Here is a 23,472-nt window from a genome sequence, read left to right as displayed (position 1 = left end):
TTCTTGGAGGGCCCATTTTTCGAAGCAAGTTGTGCCAGGATTGCTTGTGGAGAAGGGGAAAATTCCCTTAATAATTTTTCCCAGATTATTTGTTGAGGATAGCCAGTTTGGCATCCTGATTGTACTCAGAGTTTCATTGTTGCATAATAATAATAGAACCCTAATCTGCTACACTGGTTTTCCCACATTGGGTTTTTCTGGGGACAATTGTCCAAAAATAACGGTGTCGTTTTTATTGTGTGTGTGCTATCATTTTCTCAGTTTCCAGTTTATTTTTGCAACGTATTTTATTTGTGAAAATTTGCAATGTGATTTATTCATTGTCTGTCATAACAAATAAACTGCATAATTAATCAGTTAAAGAGAATAAATTTCCAGCCGCTGCATTTCAAGGAATTTTCACATGGTATCAAATCGAGTTTAACAGATCAGAGTCTCAATAACGAAGAGGGAGAAATTTCGCAGTTCAGAGGGAGTATGAGCAAATTTCTTCCAGGTTTCTGCAGACGTCTAGCTAGGCAAAGCGAATTGTTGGGCAGGGGTTCGATTTCCAATTGCAGGGGCAGGAAAAATTTGAACAAGCTCAATAATAGTTCGAGCAAGTAGTGTTGGTGTCAGGAAGTAGTTTCGGTAGGCAGATTATAGATTTCATTGAGAAAATCTGGGCATAGTGATTTTGTAGCTAGACCAACAATAGCATATCAACATTGATTGGAAGAGCAATGCACACATGGAGGAATTTCTCAAAGGGTTTCCAAATTTAGTTTTCTGGAGGAAATATGTGATTTCCAGTTGCAGGTGGCAGTAGCAGGGAACATAACTACACATTCTAGGAAGGAGTGCGGGTAGTAGAGCAAGCAACCAAGCAGGAAAAGGATGAGATTCCTATTTATTTTCTCAGTTGTGAGTTTTGCAGAAATGGCCTCAACGGGACTTCGAGATCAAGATAGGCTAGATGGAGCCTCAAATTATTGTATCTAGAAAGCGAGAATGTATTTCCTGCTAGACGAGCACGGTCTGAAGACGTATGCAAAGAGTTGCAATCGTACCTACAAATCCACAGCAGCTAGAGAACTACAATAAGGAGATGACCAAGGCAAAGCGATTGATCCTTGATGGTGTTCGGGATCATATAGTCTCACACTTAGCAACCAAGAATACAACCAAAGAAATGTGGGATGTAGTTGCTACGATTTTCTAAAATCCCTCTGAGAACTCGAATATGTTCTTGAAGGAGAAGTTGAGGACCACCAGGATGCATAAGGGTGAAGGGGTCACTCCTTATCTCACTAGAATTCAGAGTGTCCGAGATGAGCTTGCCGCAGTTGGAGAAGCACCTCAAGAGAGTGAGCTAGTGCATACAACTCTCAATGGTTTCACCCCAGAGTGGGCTACCTTCGTCCAAGGCATCACTGGACGAGATAATCTACCAAGTTGGGATTGATTGTGGGTTGATTTCACACAAGAGAAGATGAGGCTTGCTCTGGTTGAGAGCAATATCCACGTCAGCAGTAGCAAAGGATCGAAGGGTGTGAAGGAAAAGGAGAATGTATCCCTTGCATCAAAGGGAAAGGCAAAGAAAGGTGCCAGTCAAGGACAAGGCTCACGAGGAGGAGAAGAGAAGAAGAAAGATCTGTCGAAGATCAAGCGCTTCAGATGTGGTGAATTCAGTCACTACAGTACCCAATGTCTGAAGAGGAAGAAGGACAAGAAGGAGAAGCAAGAGGAAATAGCAGCTTCGACGAAGATCAATAATTTGTCTTCCAGATTGGAGGATGAATTCGCATTGTATGTAGTTATACCTCCAGGAGAGAAGTGGGGTGACATTGAACTTTAGTCACCAGAGTTGCAGAGTTTTGGCAGGGTCCATAGGAGAGGAGCAACATTTGCAGTATACTCTTCTCATAGATCATTACCCTTACTACATGGGCCCACAGTATTCAGTAGCAAATGGATCAGTGTCAAATAATGTTGTCAGTCCTTAAGAGACAGTTGCAGTACTAGTTGCAGTGAGTTATTGAGGGCCGCAAAACCAGTCAGGGTGCAAATAGACTTAGTAGACAATGCAAATGGCTAGTAGCAATCAAAGACTGAGGAGGCAGTGGCAGTATAGGGACACAATTGATTCATAGTTTGGTTCTCAGTTGTAGTAGTTGCAACAACCGCAGCATGAGATGAGTTGCAGCACAGTGCAAAGTTTGTAGTAGTGCAGGAGGCACAGTGTAGTGTCAGCAGCACACAAATGCAGGTTGCTTCAGCTACAGAGTGGCAGATGAATCAGAGTATGCTTAGTGGCTTGGTGTCCAGTGGCAGGTTTGTCACAGTCAGTGTTACCCGATCCCACTCCCAATCCACGCTCCGGGCGAGAGCAACTCGGGAGCAGTTCGAGAGCGCAGGGAGCGATTTCGAGAGCGCACTCCCTAAAAAAATTACGCTCCCTGCCTTTTTCCAAATAGACTTAGGGAGCGTCACTCCCATTGCTCCGAGAGCGATTTTTACAACCCGGGAGCGGTCGGGGAGCGATCGCTCAAGACTGCTCCCGGTGGCGGTGAGCGACGCCCAAAAAAAAATTTGTGCGAACAACAACAAAAAAAAGCAACAGGTAGGAAAATAAATGGAGGGAAGGGAGGAAGGGAGGGAGGGAATATAAATAAACCCTCCCTCATATTCATTTCATTATTTGAGAGAGTGAGAGTGAGAGTGAGAGGAGCAAGAGAGAGTGAGGGGCAAGAGAGAGCAAGTGAGAGTGAGAGCAAGAGAGAGCAAGGAGCAAGGTGCAAGGAGAGCAAAAGAGAGCAAGAAGCAAGGAGATAGAGAGCAAGAGAAAGCAAAGAGCAAGGGGAGATTGAAGAGCTTGCAAGGGGAAATTGGAGGCCAAAGAGGTAGGCTCCACACTCTATTATAGCAATTTTTTTTAATGTTCATTCCTAAATAAATAAATAAATCTTTTTCTCTATTTCTCATTCCCATTCCCATTCCATTTTTTTGCAGATTCAAAACTTCAAATTTCAAACATAATGGTTATATTTCTTGGCATTTTCTTCTTCTTGGTTCCTTTTTAGGTTATTATGGTGTTGGAGAGTAGAAAAAGGAGGGTTGAAAATGAAGAAGGGGATGAAGAAGTGGGTCATAGTGGATTTGATGAAAACCCCGGAGAGGAGTACCTTGGTGAAGAGGAACTGGAGGAGAGTGAACATGAGTCAGTTAAAAAAACTAAACAAGACCAAACCCCATTGTGGAAATATGTTAATAGGCCTGAAGCAGGGAAAGGGGGTGGAACCACTAAATTTTATTGCTCCCATCGCAACAATTATTACACAGGTTCATACACCCGTGCCAGAAAGAACCTCTGTGGGAAAAGGCCATGGGATGGAGATAAACAAATAGGAATCAAAACTTGTACAGGTGTGTCAACAGCAGATAGAGCCAGATACATAAGGGAAGAGGAGGAAGCCCAGTACAAATCTAAAAAATCAAAGGGTTTCTTTGAACCAAGCTCACAATCACATGCACAAAGAACTCCTTCAACATCCTCCCATGGCAGTGGATATGGAGGCATAGGGTCACCAAGTTTAAGGCGTAGAAGCATATCAGATTTCCTTGATGAAGGGTATAGGAATGATGTGGATTCAAAAGTTTACAGGTTTCTCTATGCATGTGGGATACCATTCGATGTTCTTCGCTCACCTTATTGGCATGAAATGGTTTCTGCCATAAATGATGCCCCTAAAGGATACAAGAGCCCTGGATATGACAAGGCTAGAATCGTTGGACTTGATCATGAAAAAAAAAAATATCACATTCTTTGAGTAGAATGACAAGTTCTTGGACTGACCATGGGGTGTCCATTGTATCTGATGGATGGACAAATATAAAAGGCAAGCCGTTGATAAGTGTTCTTGTTGTGTCTATTAGTGGTGCCATCTTTCTTTCAGCATATGATTACTCAGACAAGTTCAAGACTGGCATCAACATTGCAGAACCATTACTTGAAACAATTGACCATATTGGGTCATACAATGTCATCCAAGTCATCACTGATAATGCTCCTAATTGTAAGGCAGTGGAAGCAATTATTGAGGATAAACACCCCAACATATTTTGGTCTGGGTGTTTGGTTCACACATGAACCTTTTGATGCATGATATTGTTAAGAACAAAAACCAACAATACAAATGGATTAGTGATTTGTACAAGAGAAGCAAAGAAATGATAAAATTTATTACAAATCATCGCAATACCCATGGCCTTTTTCGCAATCACTCAAGATTGGAGTTGTTGAAGATTGTGAGGACTAGATTTGGTAGCTATTACCTCACCTTCAGGCGCCTATTGAAGGTAAGAGAGTCATTAGCTAGCATGGTATCAAGTCCACACTCGCAGGTATTAAAGGAAAGGGCTACAAATGCAACTGACAAGCAAGGTTTTGAACAGGTGGAGGAGACCACTCTTGATGGTATGTTTTGGGCACGTGTGAGGCAAGTATTGGATTTCACCAAGCCCGTTTATCACATGATTCGGTTTGCAGATACAGATAAACCAATGATTGGGGAGGTGTATGAACAAATCGATACCATGTTGGGGCAAATAAAAGATATTGTTCATAAAAATGATCCCAACTTGTATACACTGATTCACAATTGTGTGTGTACACGGTGGGATAAACTTAATGTTCCACTACATGCCTTGGCATATATCCTTACGCCAAAATACTACTCTGTATTTTGGTTGGGCCAACCTGCACTAGGGGGTGGGGTTAGGGTCAAACCCCATAGAGATGAAAAGGTATCTACAGGATATTTGCAAGCATTAAACAATTTGATACCTGACAGGGAGGAATGTGCTAGTCTGCGTCTTGAATTAGGCAGATACTTCAGTTGCACTGGTTTGTTTGGTACCTTCCATGCAATGGAAAATAGAGATAGATTTGATGCTCTCACATGGTGGGAAGCATATGGCGCCCAGGGACTTTTGCCAAAATTGGCAAAAAAAGTTCTCTCACAGGTTGTAAATACTTCTTCTGCATAGAGGTATTGGACCACCTACAGCTTCATACATAATGTGAAAAAGAAACAGACTCAATGAAAACCAGGCAAAAAGCTTGGTTGATGTGCACTACAACTTGAGGTTGTGGAGTCATTACTGTGATCGGGCTTATGAGAATCCAACATATAAAATTTGGGACAACCACCCAGAGGATGATAATTTGGAGGATGGCACTATACATCTTGAAGAATTGGAAGCAGAACTTATGAGAGGAAGATGAAGCAACAACCATGTCACCTCCACCATCCAGTCGCAGTGCTCGAGTTCCGAGTCTTGTTCCTTTGTTGTCACCGCCTCCATCTACACACTCACGTGGAGGGCATGTGCCTTATGGTTTTGGGCGTCGGTCTGTGCGGCAAGAGACTCCTAGAAGACCACCATGCCCTGCTCATACATTAGACGTTTCTCGTGGCAAGGGCCACATGAAGTAGTAGATAATAGATTTACTTGTCTTTTCTAGTTTCTAGTAGTTTTCATAACTGTTGACAGTTGACTCTTTCATATTTATTATGATATTTTTGTAAACAATATATGACAATTTAAGTTTGAAGTTTGAAGTTGGCAATTATAACTCATTGGTAATGAATTATGAATATGATGCTTCGTGAAAGTTGTTTCATTTCATTTCATTTTATAACATTTCATTTCATGTTAGATATTATTTGTTGTAATGGTTAAACTTAGCTTACAAGTACAACTTTGGTGATCAATGATGATAAATGTTATATATTGAAATTTTCAATTTTCAATTTTGAAAGCTTGAAGTTGAAACTTTAAGATTGATGAATCATGATTCATGAGACTCAATATGTTGTATGTTACTAACTTGTGGGCATGGTTGATGAAAATTATAACTTCTAGATGATTGTTGTTATATGGTTCAATGATCAATCTATGTTTTTTTATGTTTTTATATCTAATTCATCATTCTACATGTTTTTGTTGACAGATATGTATCAAAATATAAAATATATATATATATATATATTATATAAAAAATGCTCCCGAATTCACTCCCAAACCGGGAGCTTTTGAAAATTTCGCTCCTGCACCCGTTTTCGCTCAATTTTGAAAGCTTGAAGTTGAAACTTTAAGATTGATGAATCATGATTCATGAGACTCAATATGTTGTATGTTACTAACTTTTGGGCATGGTTGATGAAGATTATAACTTCTAGATGATTGTTGTTATATGGTTCAATGATCAATCTATGTTTTTTTATGTTTTTATATCTAATTCATCATTCTACATGTTTTTGTTGACATATATGTATCAAAATATAAAAAATATATATATTATATAGAAAACGCTCCTGGATTCGCTCCCAAACCGGGAGCTTTTGAAAATGTCGCTCCCGCACCCGTTTTCGCTCTCGCTCCCCGCTTTCGCTCCCACTCCCAAGTAACACTAATCAGTTGTCAAACATCAGCAATGTATGGGAGGATGTTATGAGATAGAGAGAACACCTTCCTCGCTAAGAGGGAGTGTTAGTTTTTGTAGCATCAAACAAGTGTTCTAGTCTTGACTTTGGTCAAAGAGGCTAAGAAACACAAGATCTCCAAAACCCATAAAAGGTTTTAGGAGAAAACACCTAGAGATAGCTCAATTAAGTTAATTGATCAATAATTAAATATTTCCTAAGTCTAACTTAGGAAAAGTGATTAATTAACTATCAATTAATTGAGAAAGGTGAGAATTCTCTAGAAACTCACACGGATCGAGTTGGAGATGATCTTAGCCGTTGATGGGGATCTAATCATGGTTGTTGGTTCACCAGCGAGAGATTATAAGAGCAACTCGATGGGTAGATGGAGGATACACTTGTGAGGTCGAGTTCCTTGGCAGATCAAGCTACCCAGTTGCAGAGATCGAGCAAGGGAGAGAAGTTCGAGCAAGAAGAGACGCAGAAAGAGAGAGGGAGTAGTAGAAGTGAATTTCAGAGGAATTTTCAGTTTCAAAGAGGCAACAATAATACTCAACTAGAGGCTGCACAGGGACTGCACAAGCAACTTCAGTGAGGCAAGTTTGATTTGGCTGAGGTGGACGTTGATTCAATTGTTAGAGGCCGGGATAATTTTCCAAAGTGCCAGAGAATCACTTTCAAAGGCAACAATAGGCAGGATGACTTGATCAGAGGCTGATTCAGGCTGTGCGTGTGAGGGTCTGTGCAAGCACTACGCAAGGGTTCTTGGAGGGCTAGTTTTTTTAAGCAAGTTGTGTCGAGATTGATTGTGGAGAAGGGAAAATTTTCCTTAATAATTTTGGCCAAATTATTTGCTGAGGATAACCAGTTTGGCATCCAAATTGTACTCAGATTTTCATTGTTGCACAATAATAATAGAACTCTCATATGTTGCACTAGTTTTCCCACATTGGGTTGTCCACAAATAATGGTGTCATTTTTATTGTGTGTATGCTAAGTCACAGGACACATCCCTCAGGGTCTCATGTCCCGTATTTTACGTGTCGGACATGAAACGTGCCCTAAAACGTGTCGAAAACATTTTTCTTCTTGTCCTCCAATCGAGACACGTGTTTTGGACGTGGAAAAAACGTGCCCTAATGTTTTTGGCTCTTAGGACACGTGTCCCATGAAAAGTGACATTTAAAACCTGCAACATGGTTTATTTTTGGGTTTTTTTGTCATTGTTCGTTGCAGAAGTCTATTTTTCTTGCTGCCGAAATCAAATTTGTTGTGCAATGTGAGCAATTCCATCATATTCGAGCGAAATGCTCACAACTTCACATTGAGAGCACAGTTTACAACTTCACATCAACTTGGACCTACAGATGTAGGAGACGAGCATTCGCATGGTTTGCTGAGAGTTTGGAGCACTTAAATTTCCTGTAAGTTGTGTTATAGCCTATGGAACTTAACTTTATTATACACTAGTGACCACCTCCCCGTCATGTGCTCACTGCTCACTACACCTTCAAGGTCTAAAGGGAGAGAAAGCTCGATTAACACTCTGGTCAACAGTGAAGTTTGAACACATAAATTTATAATTTATAAACTACCTTATGTGAAATTTGAACATGATCGAACCTATTTGAAGTTAATAACATAAGTTATAACATGAACAATGAACATTGAACTGTGAACATCATTGATGTAGTAAATTAATAAACTAACTAGTAAATTACTAAATACTAAATATTAAATAGTGTAGACTAAATACTAAATAGATATCATCATGATTCATATCTATATGGATCAGGCATTATATTTCAGTATTTTTTAATATATATATATATATATAACGTGTCCCTTGTGTCTTTTTCCGGGGTCGTTGTGTCTCATGTCGAATACTCATATTTACATGTCCTCAGTGTCTCGTGTCATGTGACTTAGTGTGTATGCTATCATTTTCTCAATTTCCAGTTTATTTTTGCAGCGTATTTTATTTGTGAAAAATTGCAGCGTGATTTATTCGTTGTTTGTCGTAGCAAATAAACTGCATAATTAATCAGTTAGTAGAATAAATTTCCAGTTGCTGCAATTTAAGGAAATTTCACACCATGCATATAAATTGTAGATGATTTGACGAGCCTAAAATAAGAGACATACCTATGCTTCTAGCCACAGAAAAAGAAAAGATCCCCACAAATTCATTGACCTATCTTCTATGGTACAGTGTTGTGAAAATCTCCAATTTCTCCTGATTTTGGCAATTTTTTTCTAAGGTTTTCTAGCCACTGAGTTTGCCTAGTTTTTCAGGTCCAAGTTTATGCTTGCCAAAATCTGCCAACGTTTTGTTGATTTTTTCCCGATTTTTCTGACTCCCCTATTTGACTTTTCTGATTTTCCAGGTGTGTGTTTGCCACCTGTTGTTGTGCTGCACAGGTTGAAGCAATGAGGAAGGTTTTTGAATGTTCATAAGAATCTCATTTTTGATCCCTGCAGAAAACTAGGTCTTACAAAGACTATGCTTTGGACAAAAGATTATTCAAATGACAATAGCAGTAAATTTAAATAACTGTTCCTTCATTCATCATTTATTCTAATCAGGAAGAAAGATCTACAATGGTACAATGTTCATGGAAAGTGTCACTTCTTAGGCAAATCTTCTTCGGTCTACCACTTTTCTTCCTTGGAGAAAATGCACATTACCTTACATTTGATAAATAATGAACTTCAATGGATATCTTCAGTCTATCTATTCAGAATATGATATTTTGATTTCCATGAGCATATGGTAAAGACGAAATCAAATGTTCATATCTCAAAATTTAGGTTCTTCAGCGATACCTTGCTTAGGACACATTACGAATTTGATAAAGAAATCCAGGCTGCCTTCCCGGCCAATTATGAATATAAAATGGATATAAATAAAGAAATCTACATGAAAACTGTTCAAAAGAGTCCACTGACCTGCTCAATTCGCATAGGTAGTTGATCATAGTTAAAAGAGGGATGCCAATGATATCCAACTGCACTGGGCACATGTTTAATTCTTGCACCAACCTGCCTTAGCCGTACTATTAATAAAATTTGATGAGAAAAATATCAGATACTCCATGTAAGAACATTGACAATAAACAAACAAAAAACTTGCAATTTCTATTCAATAATAAAGGAAAAGAATGCTGTATATACTATAAACAGTTACAACAGTTCACCAATTCATGCGAAGGCTAACTGAGATTCATAGAGTGCTTTACTTCAATAGGCTACCTTGGTTTCAATCGTTAATACAAAACAAAATCGAAAAGATATGAAAGGCATTCAGACCATATTTCACATAATTGTGTGCATATCCAGATGGGATGCAGGTTGCATGTTATTTCATGCAACTTACGCTAATGTTGCAAAGCATAAGTCCTTTACAGAAACTTTCATATTTAGCAGTTCAATATTTTTCACAATATAGAGATGTTAAGAATCAATTTGACTAAGTTAAGGAACTTTACTATGTCTCTTTACTTTTATAATTCAACTTGCTAAGACCAGATCGATGTTTATGTAAGAAACAACAGATTGCCCCATTCAGAAAATAAGTATCAAAGTGACTGGTGGGATAGAGGAATATTTCCATTTTCAAATATGTCAAAATAGTTAATGGTGGCTTGGCAGTTCAATGAATGTCAGTCGCAAATATAGCCCCCACCAAGGTTCAAGTCCTACCAGAGGACATGCCCGTTCTTGTGCTTACACCTGCAGATGCACACCAGCACATGCAACAACAGTTGGGGCCAAGGCAAGTTCTGGGTAACTTCTGATGGAATAAATACTCCCCACTTGCAGTGGCTTAGCCAAAGAGACCAAATTGAAAGGTGCTAATTGGTCCCCCATAGTGGTGAATCTGAACATGTTAGCCTCATCATGAGTCATGACAAAAGTAAGTTTGTTCAAGAAAAAAATGTCGAAATTGATATCAGAATGTTTCCAACATTTTTTATCCCAAAATCACTGCTCTAAATCCAACATTTCAGACTACAGCTAAAACTTCATCTCTAGAACCTCAATTCAGGTCGTTTAACCAATGTTTGGCAATAGTGACAGGAGACATGGAAATTCCAGGCCATAATTTCAGCTCCAATATCTAATCTGATAATGGATTGGGCATCAAAAAATAAAATTTTCAAATGTAACAAACACGTTCCACATTCCCACACTAAAACAATCAGTCAGCATCTAGCAGCACTAAATTTAAAAACAGATGACTATTCATTCAACAGAGTTCATACATGTAAAACATCCACAAAAAAATTACATAAAAACAGTTATGTTAAATATCTACTTAGTCATTCAACTTTACAGTTAACCCTTATAGGAGGTTAACATCCATTCCTTCTCAAAAGACAACTGTTCGCAAATACTCTAGTAAGAAGAGCTAATATTCACCCCTTCCAACGATGGAAAAAAAAAAAAACCCAAAATCATGTATGCAAAGAAATGTTAAAAACATCATGTCAATGAATATATTGCCCAACATCCAGAAAGAAACTTATCAGCAACATTGGCAAAAATATTGGAAAATATTGCTGAACTTTAAAAAATAAAAGAAATGTTAATTTCTTAATTTTTTAAACATCTAAAATAACAACATCAATTAAACACATTCCCACACAAATATGAAAAGAAAACTGATATATGAGATGTAAAGATCTTTGTCAAGTGATGCATCACACATTGATTGTAAGAGACTCAAAATAACAACCAAAAATATAATAAATTGGACTCTTTGCTTAAGTGAATTTATCTTCCAATATGGATTCCATAACTCATGTACAAGAACTTTCTGGTAGTTAACAACATTTGAATTATCTTCATGACACTTCATTGATTTGAAGCATCATGTTATAAGTTATAACCCAAACAAATTATGATTTTATTCTCCCCACCTGACTGTTATTGGTTCAATACGATATCCCAGGAGTTTTTGACTTCCAATGGCTGCTTTGGGGATCAAGGGGGTGGCATTTTGTGCAACTCAAAGCCCATTTTGTGCAACTTCCATTGATTTCCCACAATCTTAGTGAATCAATCTCCATTTTACAATACATACACTAATCAAGATGACAACAATCAATTTCCTGTCAGCTCAATAGAAGATGGTGACTTTCTCCTTTCCTCTCAATCCCTTGCCTACTTTTCAAAATAAGTCAAAAATTGGATTTTATAAAGAACCTATTTCAACTTGTCACCCCTCATACTATGAGAGGTAACCATGTGATTCTCATCACATGCTAGAGATTTCGGTGTGAGCACCACTCCTAGTGACATGATATTTCAATTCACATTTGATCATGAGCACTCCACATTTGTCTTCCAAAGCACATATCTCAGAGATCTTGCTACATGATGACCTTCTTTCCACAATGGATATGCCCACCTTTGATGAGTTCTTGAAGATGATAGCATTCTTCAGTTGATTTGGCACACCGATGATGTTGTACATGTTGCCTCAAAATCTAGCAAGTCTTGTGAGGCATCACAAGGCAAAGGCCAAACTAAGACACAACAAAGAGGTGGATGCCATTCCAGGTTTGGGGTTCAAAGGTGACATTTAAATAAGCCTAGCCAAGGTACTCAAGCTAAGAAAAAGGCTCAATTCTATCAGAAAAGCAGTAGCGTACCTATAAAGCAGCCTATAAATATGGTCTTGTAGCCTAGGGATTTTGATGTATACTTCAATGTTAGCCCAACTAGGCATACAAGAGAGAGAAAAGGTTTGCTTTAATGACATAATGAACAACAAGAGTTACAAACCTTCAAGTGAACCTAAGTTGAAGCGTAGTGCAGAATTAGGGTTTTTCTAGCCCTAGAATTTCATAGGGCTTGTTGACCGCGGAGTTGTACTTAACAGATATAGAGACTCCATAGCCCATGATCCAGAATGTACATCAAAAAATTTCAGAAGTTTAGAAGTCATCAGGGCATTCCAGCTCCTTTCTCCTCTTTCTTCTTCAGTCCTCAGATTCCGCAACCCTGCAGAGATATTGTAAAAATGTCAATAGCATGATGAACAAAGTTATGTAACATGCCTAGGAGACTTGGGACTCGATAACAAAGTGACTACACCCTAAAGTGTTTTTTTCACTTGGTTAATTATTCTCGTTTTTTTAACGACGAATAATTAATTGAGTTTTTTCACTCACCGCATAGCCCCAGAGCCGGGGTGATGGCTTGAAGATTGATACCCTAATCCATCTTAGTGTGTATGGTCAATTTATATTACCAAGCTAGGTCATCTTTGAAATTTCGCAAAATTTGACAAAGTCTAGATAGGAATTTTTAATAATTAAAAATTTCTCGCAGGACGGGATTTTTTAATTATTCTTTTATGTAAAATGTAATAAAGTGATGTCAGGAGATGTTGAGGGTGTGTGAGTACTCAAAACTCATCCTCTCGAGCTCAAAATTCTTCTAGGACACACTTTGAGGGGTAAAAAATCACTTCTAGCCCCTCAAAACCCATTTTTCCTAAGTCTAGTGGGAAAATTGGGAATAAATTGGCAAAAAATTAAATAAATGAAGAAAATAATAAATATTTCCACATGACAAATGAGGTGGAATGACTTTGAAAATCAAGTCAAAGGGCAGTTGGATTGGTGATTTGGCAACCAACTCATCACATGAGTTAATGCACCCATGAAAGTCGAGTTTGTGGGCCAATTTGGGGTTCAATTTTCCTATGTGGCAGCTAAAAATCCTTGAGAAAATCAATGCAGATGTTAAAATCAGTTAAGGATTTTGGTTGAGACATTTGTGGAGTATTGTCTCCACTACACTCCACTCCTCCCTCCCACTTGGCACAGCACTTGAGTTCAGCCTCTATGCAGCTCCATACAGCAGTCCACACAGAGCACTCTTGGCAGCTATATGCATTGCAGAATGGATCAGTTTTGAGAGGTGTCATCACATGGTTTGATGATGGAGGATTTCGTGGTAGTTGGCTCCCTCTTCACCTACCTTCTCCACACTTGGCAACCAGCAAAGGGAACTCGAATTTTGCGCATGGGAAAGAAGGGAATACGCTGTCCATTTTCCAGATTTCAACTTCACACTTGGCAGGGTCTATCTCACACATGGAATTCGACTTGATACATTGGGATTGTCATTCTTCCTTGTCATTGGACTCCTTCATTGGGATTCTCTCCATTTTTTGTATAAATGAACCATTGAAGCTCTCATTTTCTCATGGTTGGAAGCTTTATGCTTGTTACTATACTCAAATTTCTATTGATCAATAAAGGAAAGTCTTTGGGGGATACTTCTTTGTCTTGTGATGCTATGCTTTGAGGATGAGGTAAAATGTGCCATTGATTTTGTTCTTCATGCTATGATTATGTTTCATTGAGTTTATATTGCATAGCTAATTGATTTTGTGTATTGTCTGAGGGCATTATTGTCTAGGGAAGGAAGATTGCAACTACTTGCAATCTCCCTTGAGCTTGCCATATCCTAAGCTCTTGTTGTAATTTGTTGTTCTTGGTTGAACAACAAATTCAACTTGGCCTTCATATGACAAGTCTCCTTTTGCACTAACAATTGGTTTTGCAAGTGTTTATTGTGTTCAAAGGCAGGTTACCAAGTCCCTTTGGAGATTGGGGACATCTTCGGTTGGACCATCCATCTCCAAAGACCTCAAGGAGCTCACAAGTCTCTCAAGCAAAGCATTCTCCAAGGACATCATTGGACAATTGATAAGGGGGTGTCTATAAGCCTTATGTTCTTCCTCCCATCAAATTTGAAATTCAAATTCTATTGGTTACTTTAAATTGTGCTAGTATTATTTTATATCAAGCATTTGAGGCTAAATTGTTGGTTTTAAATCCCAACTTTCACTCATTAGATCAGCCCATGTGAGTTGATCTAGTGAGGGGCTTATTGTACTATAAGTGTATTATAATCTCATTTCATCCATAAGCTTTTAATCACATGCAAGTTAAGTCTTCCTCTTGCATATTTCAGCATTATTTCTCTTGCATGCTAACTTTTTCTCTTGCTGTCCTATAGGTGTTCTTGGAGACAAATGCGAGCTGATAAGGGGAGCTAAAGCACATGCCTTGGAGCCCTTTCCATTTGAAACTTCAAGATCAATACTCTCTCCTTTTTATTCACCTATTTCTTCCTCTAGATCCTCATGTGCTTGAGGAATTGTAGCTCTTGTATTTCATTATTTACTCGAGGCTTTCAAGCCATTCCTTTTGTAACATTTCTCAAGTAGATTCCTTCATTTTTCACATTTGTAACTTAGTTGGGAACGAATATCCTTGATCATCAAGAATATTGTAAGCTCTTCCCAAGCTAATCCCTCATCTCTATAAGAGGGCCATCACATCACTAACTAATAAATAAAGAACTACTTTTTTCTTTGGGAGCTTGGGGATTTCCCCTTGGCATCCCATCCTTCTCTCTTTTGAGGGAAGGATATCTTGAGTGTGTTTGTTGTGATCTTTCATCTCATTTCATTTCATTTCTTGCAATTAGTTTAGTTTCATTTCCTTGATTTCATGCTAATGTTTATGCTTTAAATTCACTAGTGTGCATTCCATTTTGAGCTAGTTGATTAATCTCATGCTTCATCTCATTTGGGTTATCATTGCATGCTACTTATTCATTCACTAATCTTGAGCTAGTTGTCCATTGTGATGTTCCTACTTAGCAATTTCGCTAAGTAACAACAATTTTGCACGATTTTGAGTTTTGCTAAGGAGGACTTAGGAAAAGTGGGTTAGGAGGACCCCGATTGCAAATTTTCGCTAAGGGAGGCTCCAACATAGGAGAATGGAGGAAAATCGAATTCCTAGTGGATGGTGGGGGCCACCCCAAGGGGAATACACACCCCTTAAAGCAACTCACACTTTTGGAGGGAGAGACAAGAGAGGGTCGAAGCATGGGGCCCACATGGAGAAAAGGGAGCTCAATGATAAATAGGAGGAGCATGCATCATTTTGGGGCTTTTTGATCATTTGACAAACAAACTTTCTTGTACTCTTGAGTTGTTGAGCCAAGTCTACGAAGTATTGCTCAGCATATGAGATTTTCAAGGGGAGATCTCAACTCCTTTGGTGGACTTCAAGTGCCACCCAAGGGGAGCCTTTGCTACATTTGAATAGTTGTTACGGGGCAATTCTATGGGGAGATTCGAGCTACTTTGAAGCAGACTGGGCACAGAAAGGGACCATGCATTCTTGTGGAGAGAGAGCTCCAGGGCAAAGTTGGTTCTGGGGTTTTAGGGGCACATTTCCTTGGCATTTAGCAGCATTTTTGCAATGGTTTGGCGGGCAGATTGGGTGGTCATTCTTTTGGCCAAATTTCTTCTTCCTGGGCATGTGCAGAGGTGGCTTGACTGGGCCTGTGCAGTCAGCTGAAGAGTGCACTTGTTGTGGGAGGCTTGACCGGGAGTTTGAGGCTGAGTTTTGCTAGGGGTCATAAGGAGAACTATTGGAGCGTTTCCTTAGCATTTTGGTGGTCATTGGGGCAGCAAACTCACAGGGGTGCAAATACCCAGCTAGAGGAGGAACTCGCACTATTTGGGGGTATTTCCGGGAGGTTAGAACGAGGCCAAATCCTTTCTGGGTCTTTGTGGGTTTGGTGAGGGGAGCACAAGGTTAATTTCACAGAATTTTCTGAGCACTCTAGAGGGGTCAAACTCTAGTTCCTTTCCAGCCAGCAGCAGCATAATTTTTGGGCCAACGCAAGGATTAATGGAGCAGTACTTCCTATCATCCGAGCAGCACTTGTTATCACCTGGGACTTGTCTAGCTTGCTTTCACAAGCCCAGGTGCATCTACTCCATACATCTTTGTACTCTCCTTGATATATTAATAAAATGGCTAAGCTTGGCGTAGTTTTGGCTAAATTTATGGGTGTCTAATTGCATGTTGAATTTTTGTGTTGCATATGGTGTTTTTGCTTGTTTATCACTGCTAAATTCCTAATAGAAATATTACAATGGTATCAAAGCAAAGGTCTTGGCTCAGCCGTGAGGGAAATATTCTATGACCACAGAAGAGAAGCAGAACATTACTTACAAGAGGCATAAATACAAAAGTCGGGAGAGGGAATTGGAGAGCACACCTGATACTAAGGCACTAGAACAAGAGGTAGAGGAAGCAAACATGGTGGAACCAATGAGCAAAGAGGAGGTTGCCTTCAATAGCCTCTTGAAGGCTTTGAGTGACCTAGCGAAATGGTAGAAAAAAATGTTGGAAGAGATAAGCAACAAAACTATGACAAGAGTGTCCACCGAGATTTTGTGTTCGCGAAAACCTCAGGGGCTTCCCACCTGTACGGCCACCATTATCCTTTGACTCACCCACATGCTTTCAATGGGCCAACTAGGACTATGTTGCCCATGTTTTTACCTTCAGGAGCTAGTGAGCAACCTAGCTAGGACAAGATGCCCATGGGAGAGTATTTCTGGGAATGGCAGTCGATAGGGAATGAATAATGAGTTGCACTGACTTTCTAGGATTTCTGCCAGCTCAAGTAGAATGATAGGGGCAAGGGTGCAGGAGATTCAAGTATGCGTAACTCGGAGTTGCAGTGTACCATTGGGAGGATTTAGCTCACCACATTCGATGGTTCATCCAATTGCACGGCTAGGGCATGGGTGGAGAAGTTAGATATGTATTTTTAGCTTAGCTAGATGACTGAGGTAGAAGCCATTCAAATTGATACCTTGTACTTGGAGGGGAAGGCACACGATTGGTGGTTCCATGGGTTGACCACGATAGGGCACACTAGCATGACCAATGTGGAAAAAGTCGAAGTCGGGATTAATTCGGCAAGGGTCCAAAAGTTGAAAAACTCGTCAAAGTCAGGAGTTTTTGAAAAAGTCGGCAAAATTAAAAAACACAAAATTATTCATTTTTTTTTATTTTTTTTAACATCTAGAGTATCCACAACATCAAATAAATGCATTTTCACATAAATATGTAAAGAAAGCTAATATATAATATGTATATGAAATCTAATGTTACATCACATATCAAAATAGTGAATCAACTCCTGAATTTTGAGTCCTGTCCGAGTCTCAACTCTCAAGAGTCAAAATATCAACAAAAAATATAATAAATGTATATCATGAATCATCTAAAATTCATCAAGTAATTAGTCACTGAGATCCTCTTCCCCTTTTAATTTTTGTTTCCGCTAATTGTATTAAGAAATAAGTCATGCATTTATTCAATAGATTGTAATCTGCTTGGGTAATAAGGTGTCAGGTGGTAGGTCCAATGAAAATTAACAATATATGTCATAGTAGATGTGAAAATTAACGCTTGGTGAATCCAAGCTGCTTATTTTCTGAGAAAACAGTAGATGTCAGATTATTAACCTAGCCTTGGCATCTATTATTCAAAAACTCTTGGAGGTAAAATCCACTTCTGATACATAACCTTTCCCCACATTTATAGGGAATTCACCACTAAAGAAGATTCCCTTTCAAAACGTGCTCTCATTGCAGGAAGGATCTTTGTTGTCACAAGATTCACAGGTACTTTGTTCTTGTCTGAAAAATGGGTTCTTTTTTGAGCCACTGATTTTGTTTTTTTTGGACAGCTTGTTGCTATTTGATCTTCATTACCTCCTCTTTGTTGTTTCGTCTGGAAGCATTCAACAACTGTAACAATGTTTTTGATGGTGTGGGGTTCTTTCTACGGAAGACTGTTGTATGCCTGTCCTTTTGGTACTTTTGTAATCTTTTGAAGGGGCAGTGGCTGTTAGAGTCTGGATCACTGAAAGCCTGGAGGCTTAGCCAATGTATACTTTGCTTTCTAACTAGAAATATGAAGTATAAAGATTTGTTTTTCCTTGGAAAACAAAAACATATCTTAACCTCAAAACTAACAGATTACAAATGAGACTGCTATGCTCGCAAGAAGTATGACAAACAATACAATGCAATAACTTGAAAATGCATGGATGAAAGCTTCAATTTATAGTTTTTTCACCTTTGCAGCCTCTTTATCTGCAACCTGGGAAGGGAGGAAGACTTTTTGGGTAGACTCCCGATTAAATCGGGACTATAAGGAAAAAAATCGCGATTTTTTCCTTTGTGAAAAAGTCGCCAAAAAGTCGGGGGATTAAATCATTTAGTTCAAAAAATCGCGTTTTTGGGATTAAATCGGGATTTTTTGCAGACTTTTTCCACATTGAGCGTGACTTCCTATTAGGAGTTCACATGGAGGGTTGTGGAGCGTTTTGATAGGAAATATCTAGAGGCACATTTCAGAGAGTTGACCCAACTCAAGCAGACAGAGAGCCCCAAGCATTACATATCAGAGTTCTTGAGGGTGTCGGTGATGGTGCTGGATTTGTCAGATGCCAAGGGGGTCTACACCTTTGTAGAGGGTTTGGTTGAGCCCTTTCGTGGGCTAGTGAGGGAAAGAAGGCCCACCACCCTACAGATGGAAATGAATCACACAAGGGATTTGCAGGACACAATCCCCAAGACTAGGGCACTAGTTCCACCATGAGCTCCTTTCCCACAAAGGGGCCGAGACACTAGACCCCCACCACAAAGAAATGTTCAGGGGTGTGGACAACTGGATGATAAGACCAAGAGAGACCTTCATAGGAGGAAGTTGTGCTTCACTTGCCAGAAGCCATGGGCACCTAGGCATAGGTGTACCAAGGGCAAGACTTACATAGAGGTGTTTTCTAACAGTGAGATGGAGAATGGTGCAGAGCAGGAGGATGATGTAGGAGGTGGTGAGTTGTAGACCATCGGATGTAGTCGAGGAGAGGAGCACCACCCCCACTTGAAGGAGATCTCTCCAAACCCACTGGAGGGTTCATCACTTCATTGAGTGGAGTCCCCAAGTATCTCATGCTGAGGATCAGGGGCACAGTGCAGGGACAACATGTAGCGGTTTTGGTGGACAATGGGGCAACCAATAATTTTATTGATGCCCAGATGGTGGAGCGGAGAGGTATACAGACTGAGAGCTTTGAGGGGTTTTCAGTCCTGGTATCAGGAGACAGGACTATGCAGTGCACTAGGTATGTCCCTAGTATGAAAGTGACTATCGGGAATTAATTTATGACCAATCACTTGTTTGTGGTCAATGTCCCGAACACCAACATAGTCATGGGTGTCCAGTGGCTCTACTCCTTGGGATGAGTCACTATAGACTAGAGGAAGTTGGAGATGGAGTTCATGGGGCCAGATGGGAAGTTGGTGTTGTTGAGAGGGATGCATTCATACCCACCACAGATGATATTAACACATCGGATGGAGGTTGATTTACGACATGGGGACATAGAGTGGGCAATGGAGCTCAGGATTACAGAGGCAGGGACTCAGCCACGACCAGTACACCCAAACATTCAGGAGATATTGGACAGGTACCCAACAGTTTTTGGAGACATTCCTCCAAGTCGGCCACCTGACAGGGGATTTGAGCACACGATTGAGTTAGAGGAGGGTGTGCATGCTATGATCACCACTCCATACCGACATCCCAAGGCTTATCGAGATGAGATTGAGCATGCCATACACGAGTTGTTGGCCTTGGGGCACATTAGGCCCAGTTCGAGTCCCTTCACTTCTTCAGTTGTGTTGGTGAAGAAGAAGGATGGGACCCTTCGCATGTGTATTGACTACCGAGACTTGAACAAAAAGACCTTGAAGAACCGATACCCGATTTCGCACATAGATGAGTTGATGGATGAACTTAGTGGAGCTAAATACCTCTCTAAGATTGATTTGTGTTTGGGTTACCACCAGATCAGAGTTCGCGAGAAAGACATCTCGAAGACAACTTTTCAGTGCCATTATGGTCACTTTGAGTTCTTGGTGAAGCCCTTTGGGCTAAGCAATGCCCCCGCCACTTTCCAGTCTTACATGAACCACGTGTTCCGCAAGTAGCTTCGCAAGTTTGTATTGGTGTTCTTTGATGACATCATGATCTATGGCAGGACTTGGGAGGACCACTTGAGGCATTTGGAGGAGGTGCTTTGTATCCTTGAGGAGCAGCTATTGTATGCCAAGGTGTCCAAGTGTGAGTTTGGACTGACGGAGGTGTTGTACGTTGGACACATGATTGGAGAGGACAAAGTGCGAGTGCACCAGGAGAAGATCAGGACCATACTAGATTGGCCCACACCTAGGGGTGTGACTAAGCTATGGGGATTTTTGGGAATTTTCACCTATTATAGGATGTTCGTGAAGGGGTTTTCACAGTTGGCAGCATCCCTCATTGATCTGACCAAGAAAGGTGTGTTTGAGTGGATTGATGTAGCGCAAAAGACCTTTGAGCACCTCAAGAGGGTCATGAGTAGTTGTCCAGTGCTAGCCTTGCCCGACTTCACGCAACCTTTTGTTTTGGAGTGTGATGCGTCCAATGAGGGTGTTGGGGTTGTTTTGATGCAGGGTGGGCACCCCATAACGTTTGAGAGTCCGAAACTCCTTAGTCATGAGAGGCTCTATGTTAGTTTCTGTACCATCAAATGTGCTCTAACCACAAAATTTGGTGGAGAGGCAAGAATACATGAGATCTCCAAAACCCATAAATCGTTTCTAGAAATTTCACCTAGAAGTGTCTCAATTAGATTATTAGTTGTTTTTTAAATATTTCCTGAGTCTAAACTTAGAAAATATGGTTAATTAATCAGTATTAATTGAGATAAGGTGAGAATCATCTAAAAACTCACACGGATTGACAGGGAATTAATCTGGGCCATCGATTATGTTTTAATCTTGGTCATTGGTGCTCCAACAGAAGATTATAAGAAGTCGATGGATAGATGGAGAAAATACCAGTCGCAGATACTCAATGATCTAGGCAGTTTGATTTTCCTATGGCAAATGATTCAGCGGAGAGCTCAAGCTAGTGATCGAGTAGCAGGTGGTAGAGGGGCAGCATAGTGATTTTCCGGAGGAGTTTCCAGTTTCGGAGGAGTCAGAAGAGGAGGTCGTAATTATTCTCCAAGAGGCTACGTAGGAGCTAGGCAGTGCCTCAAGAAGGGCAGTTCAATTTAGTTGTGGAGTGGGTTGTTTCAGGTGTCAGAGGCCGGGAATGTTTCTATAAGGCCTGGACAAAAACTTCCAGCAGCAAAGATAAGCAGGACGTTTGCTTCAGAGGGAGTTCCAGACTAAGCATACAAGGGACTGTACAGAGTTAGCACAGAGGGTGACGCAAATCATTATGGGGATCAGTTTCTGAGCCCAAACTGAGCTGAGATTGCTTGGAGAATAAGGTCAAATTCCCTCGGATATTTTGGCCGGAATTTCTTTCCGGTAGAAATGCCAGTTTGGCGTCGTTTTATTGTACTTAGAATTTATGCTACATAATAATAATAAAACCCTCATCTACTGCACCGATTTTCCTGCATTGGGTTTTTCCGAGGACGATTGTCCAAAAATAACAATGCCAAACTTTTATGTGTGTGCTAAAATCTCTTAGTTTCCAGTTTGCTATTTTTCCACGGTATTTTTATGGTGAAAATTGCAGTTGTGATTCTATTCGTTGTTTGTTGTAGCAAATAAACTGCATAATTAAATTTACAATTAGAAGAATACTTTCCAATTGTTGCAATAGATGAAATTTTCACATGGTATCAGAGCATGATTGATCAATTGGGAAGCTCACAAGCAGAGGAAAGAATTTTGTTGCTCATAGGAAGCTGCAGGCCGAAATTCTTAAGGCAGCATAGCTCCTTAACAGGCAAGTTGAATTGCTAGGGCAAAAGTTCGATTTTTCAAATGTAGGATTGGCAGTAAAATTCGATTTTCCCAGGATTATGATTCCAGCAGTCAGAGGGAGTAGCAGCAGCTCAGATTTTCACATAGCAGATTTCTGGTTGGACACGAAGGATTTTGCAACAGTTTGCAGTTGCAGAATCAACGTCAGGTGGAAGAGGAATAGCGAACAAATAGTCCTTCCTGTGACTATGGACAGAATTGACATTCAGGAGGCTTTAGACTTATCTTCCAGGTTGGAGGATGAATTTGCTTGCTTGACAGGATCAACTTCACATGGTGTTTGGTATATAGACAGTGGAGCATCGACGCATATGACATGGATTAGAGAATATTTCTCTAGATACAAGGAGGAGCAAATGGAATTCCAGATTACTATGGGAAACAGAACGAAGTGTACTCCAATAAGGAGAGGTACCATCGATTTTCAGAGGGAGTCAGGAGCAAGCACCAGTGCTACAGATGTACTGCATGTGCTAGGATTGGGTATGAACCTGATTTCAGTATCCCAGTTACAAGATAAGGGATATGATATCCACTTCGTAGGGAAGAAAGTATTTGTCAAACACTCAAGCTGGAAGAAGGTAAGACAGATTGGAGTTCGAAGCAACAGATTGTACAGGTTGCAGCTCGACTCTCTAATGGCACTAATAGGCAGTGATAGTAGCAGTGGGAAGGAGCTGAATGAGTTATGGCATAGGAGAATGGGACATCTACACCATGGAGCACTCAAGATGATCAAGGAAACAATAACAGGAGTTCCAAAACTTGGCATGGAACATGATGATGTGTGGAGAGGATGTGTACTTGGGAAGTATGCTAAGGCAGCATTCCCAAGAAGTGACAGCAAAGCAAATGGCGTGTTAGGATTTATACATTCAGATATTTGTGGCTCGATGTACACTAGAGCTCTCAATGGTGTCGAATTCTTCGTCACCTTTATTGATGACCATTCTAGAAAAACCCGGATCTACTTCTTCAAGACCAAAGATGAGGTCTTCGATCGTTTCAGAAACTTTAAGGCTCTCATGGAGAATGCGACAGGGAAGAAGATGAAGGTGCTTCACTCAAATAATGGTGGAGAATATATTGATAAAGAATTCACAGATTTTTGTGCGAAGGAAGGCATTATAAGAGTGTGGACATCTCCATATAATCCACTGTTGGAATTTACAGGGTAAGTTCCACAGAAAGAATACCAAAAGGACACCGCTCACAACCAGATCTCAAATCAATACACCAGTATTTTTGACGTGGTTAAAACCC

At 40.1% G+C, this 23,472-nt stretch overlaps 1 protein-coding gene across 1 annotated transcript in view; it reads right to left on the bottom strand.

The window, feature by feature from the left end:
- LOC149221175 (uncharacterized) overlaps positions 1-23,472 on the bottom strand; it is a 273,434-nt gene that overhangs the window by 93,704 nt on the left and 156,258 nt on the right. Inside the window, exon 3 of the mRNA XM_089382914.1 lies at positions 9,420-9,526. Coding sequence (XP_089239040.1) covers positions 9,420-9,526 — 107 coding nt within the window. The remainder of the gene's footprint in view (positions 1-9,419; positions 9,527-23,472) is intronic.

Source organism: Pinus tabuliformis, chromosome Q, assembly GCF_031772625.1.
Source record: "Pinus tabuliformis cultivar Carrire ecotype Pingquan chromosome Q, CPIR1, whole genome shotgun sequence".
Taxonomy (NCBI): Eukaryota; Viridiplantae; Streptophyta; class Pinopsida; order Pinales; family Pinaceae; genus Pinus; species Pinus tabuliformis.
This window is presented reverse-complemented; position numbering and strand designations above follow the sequence as displayed.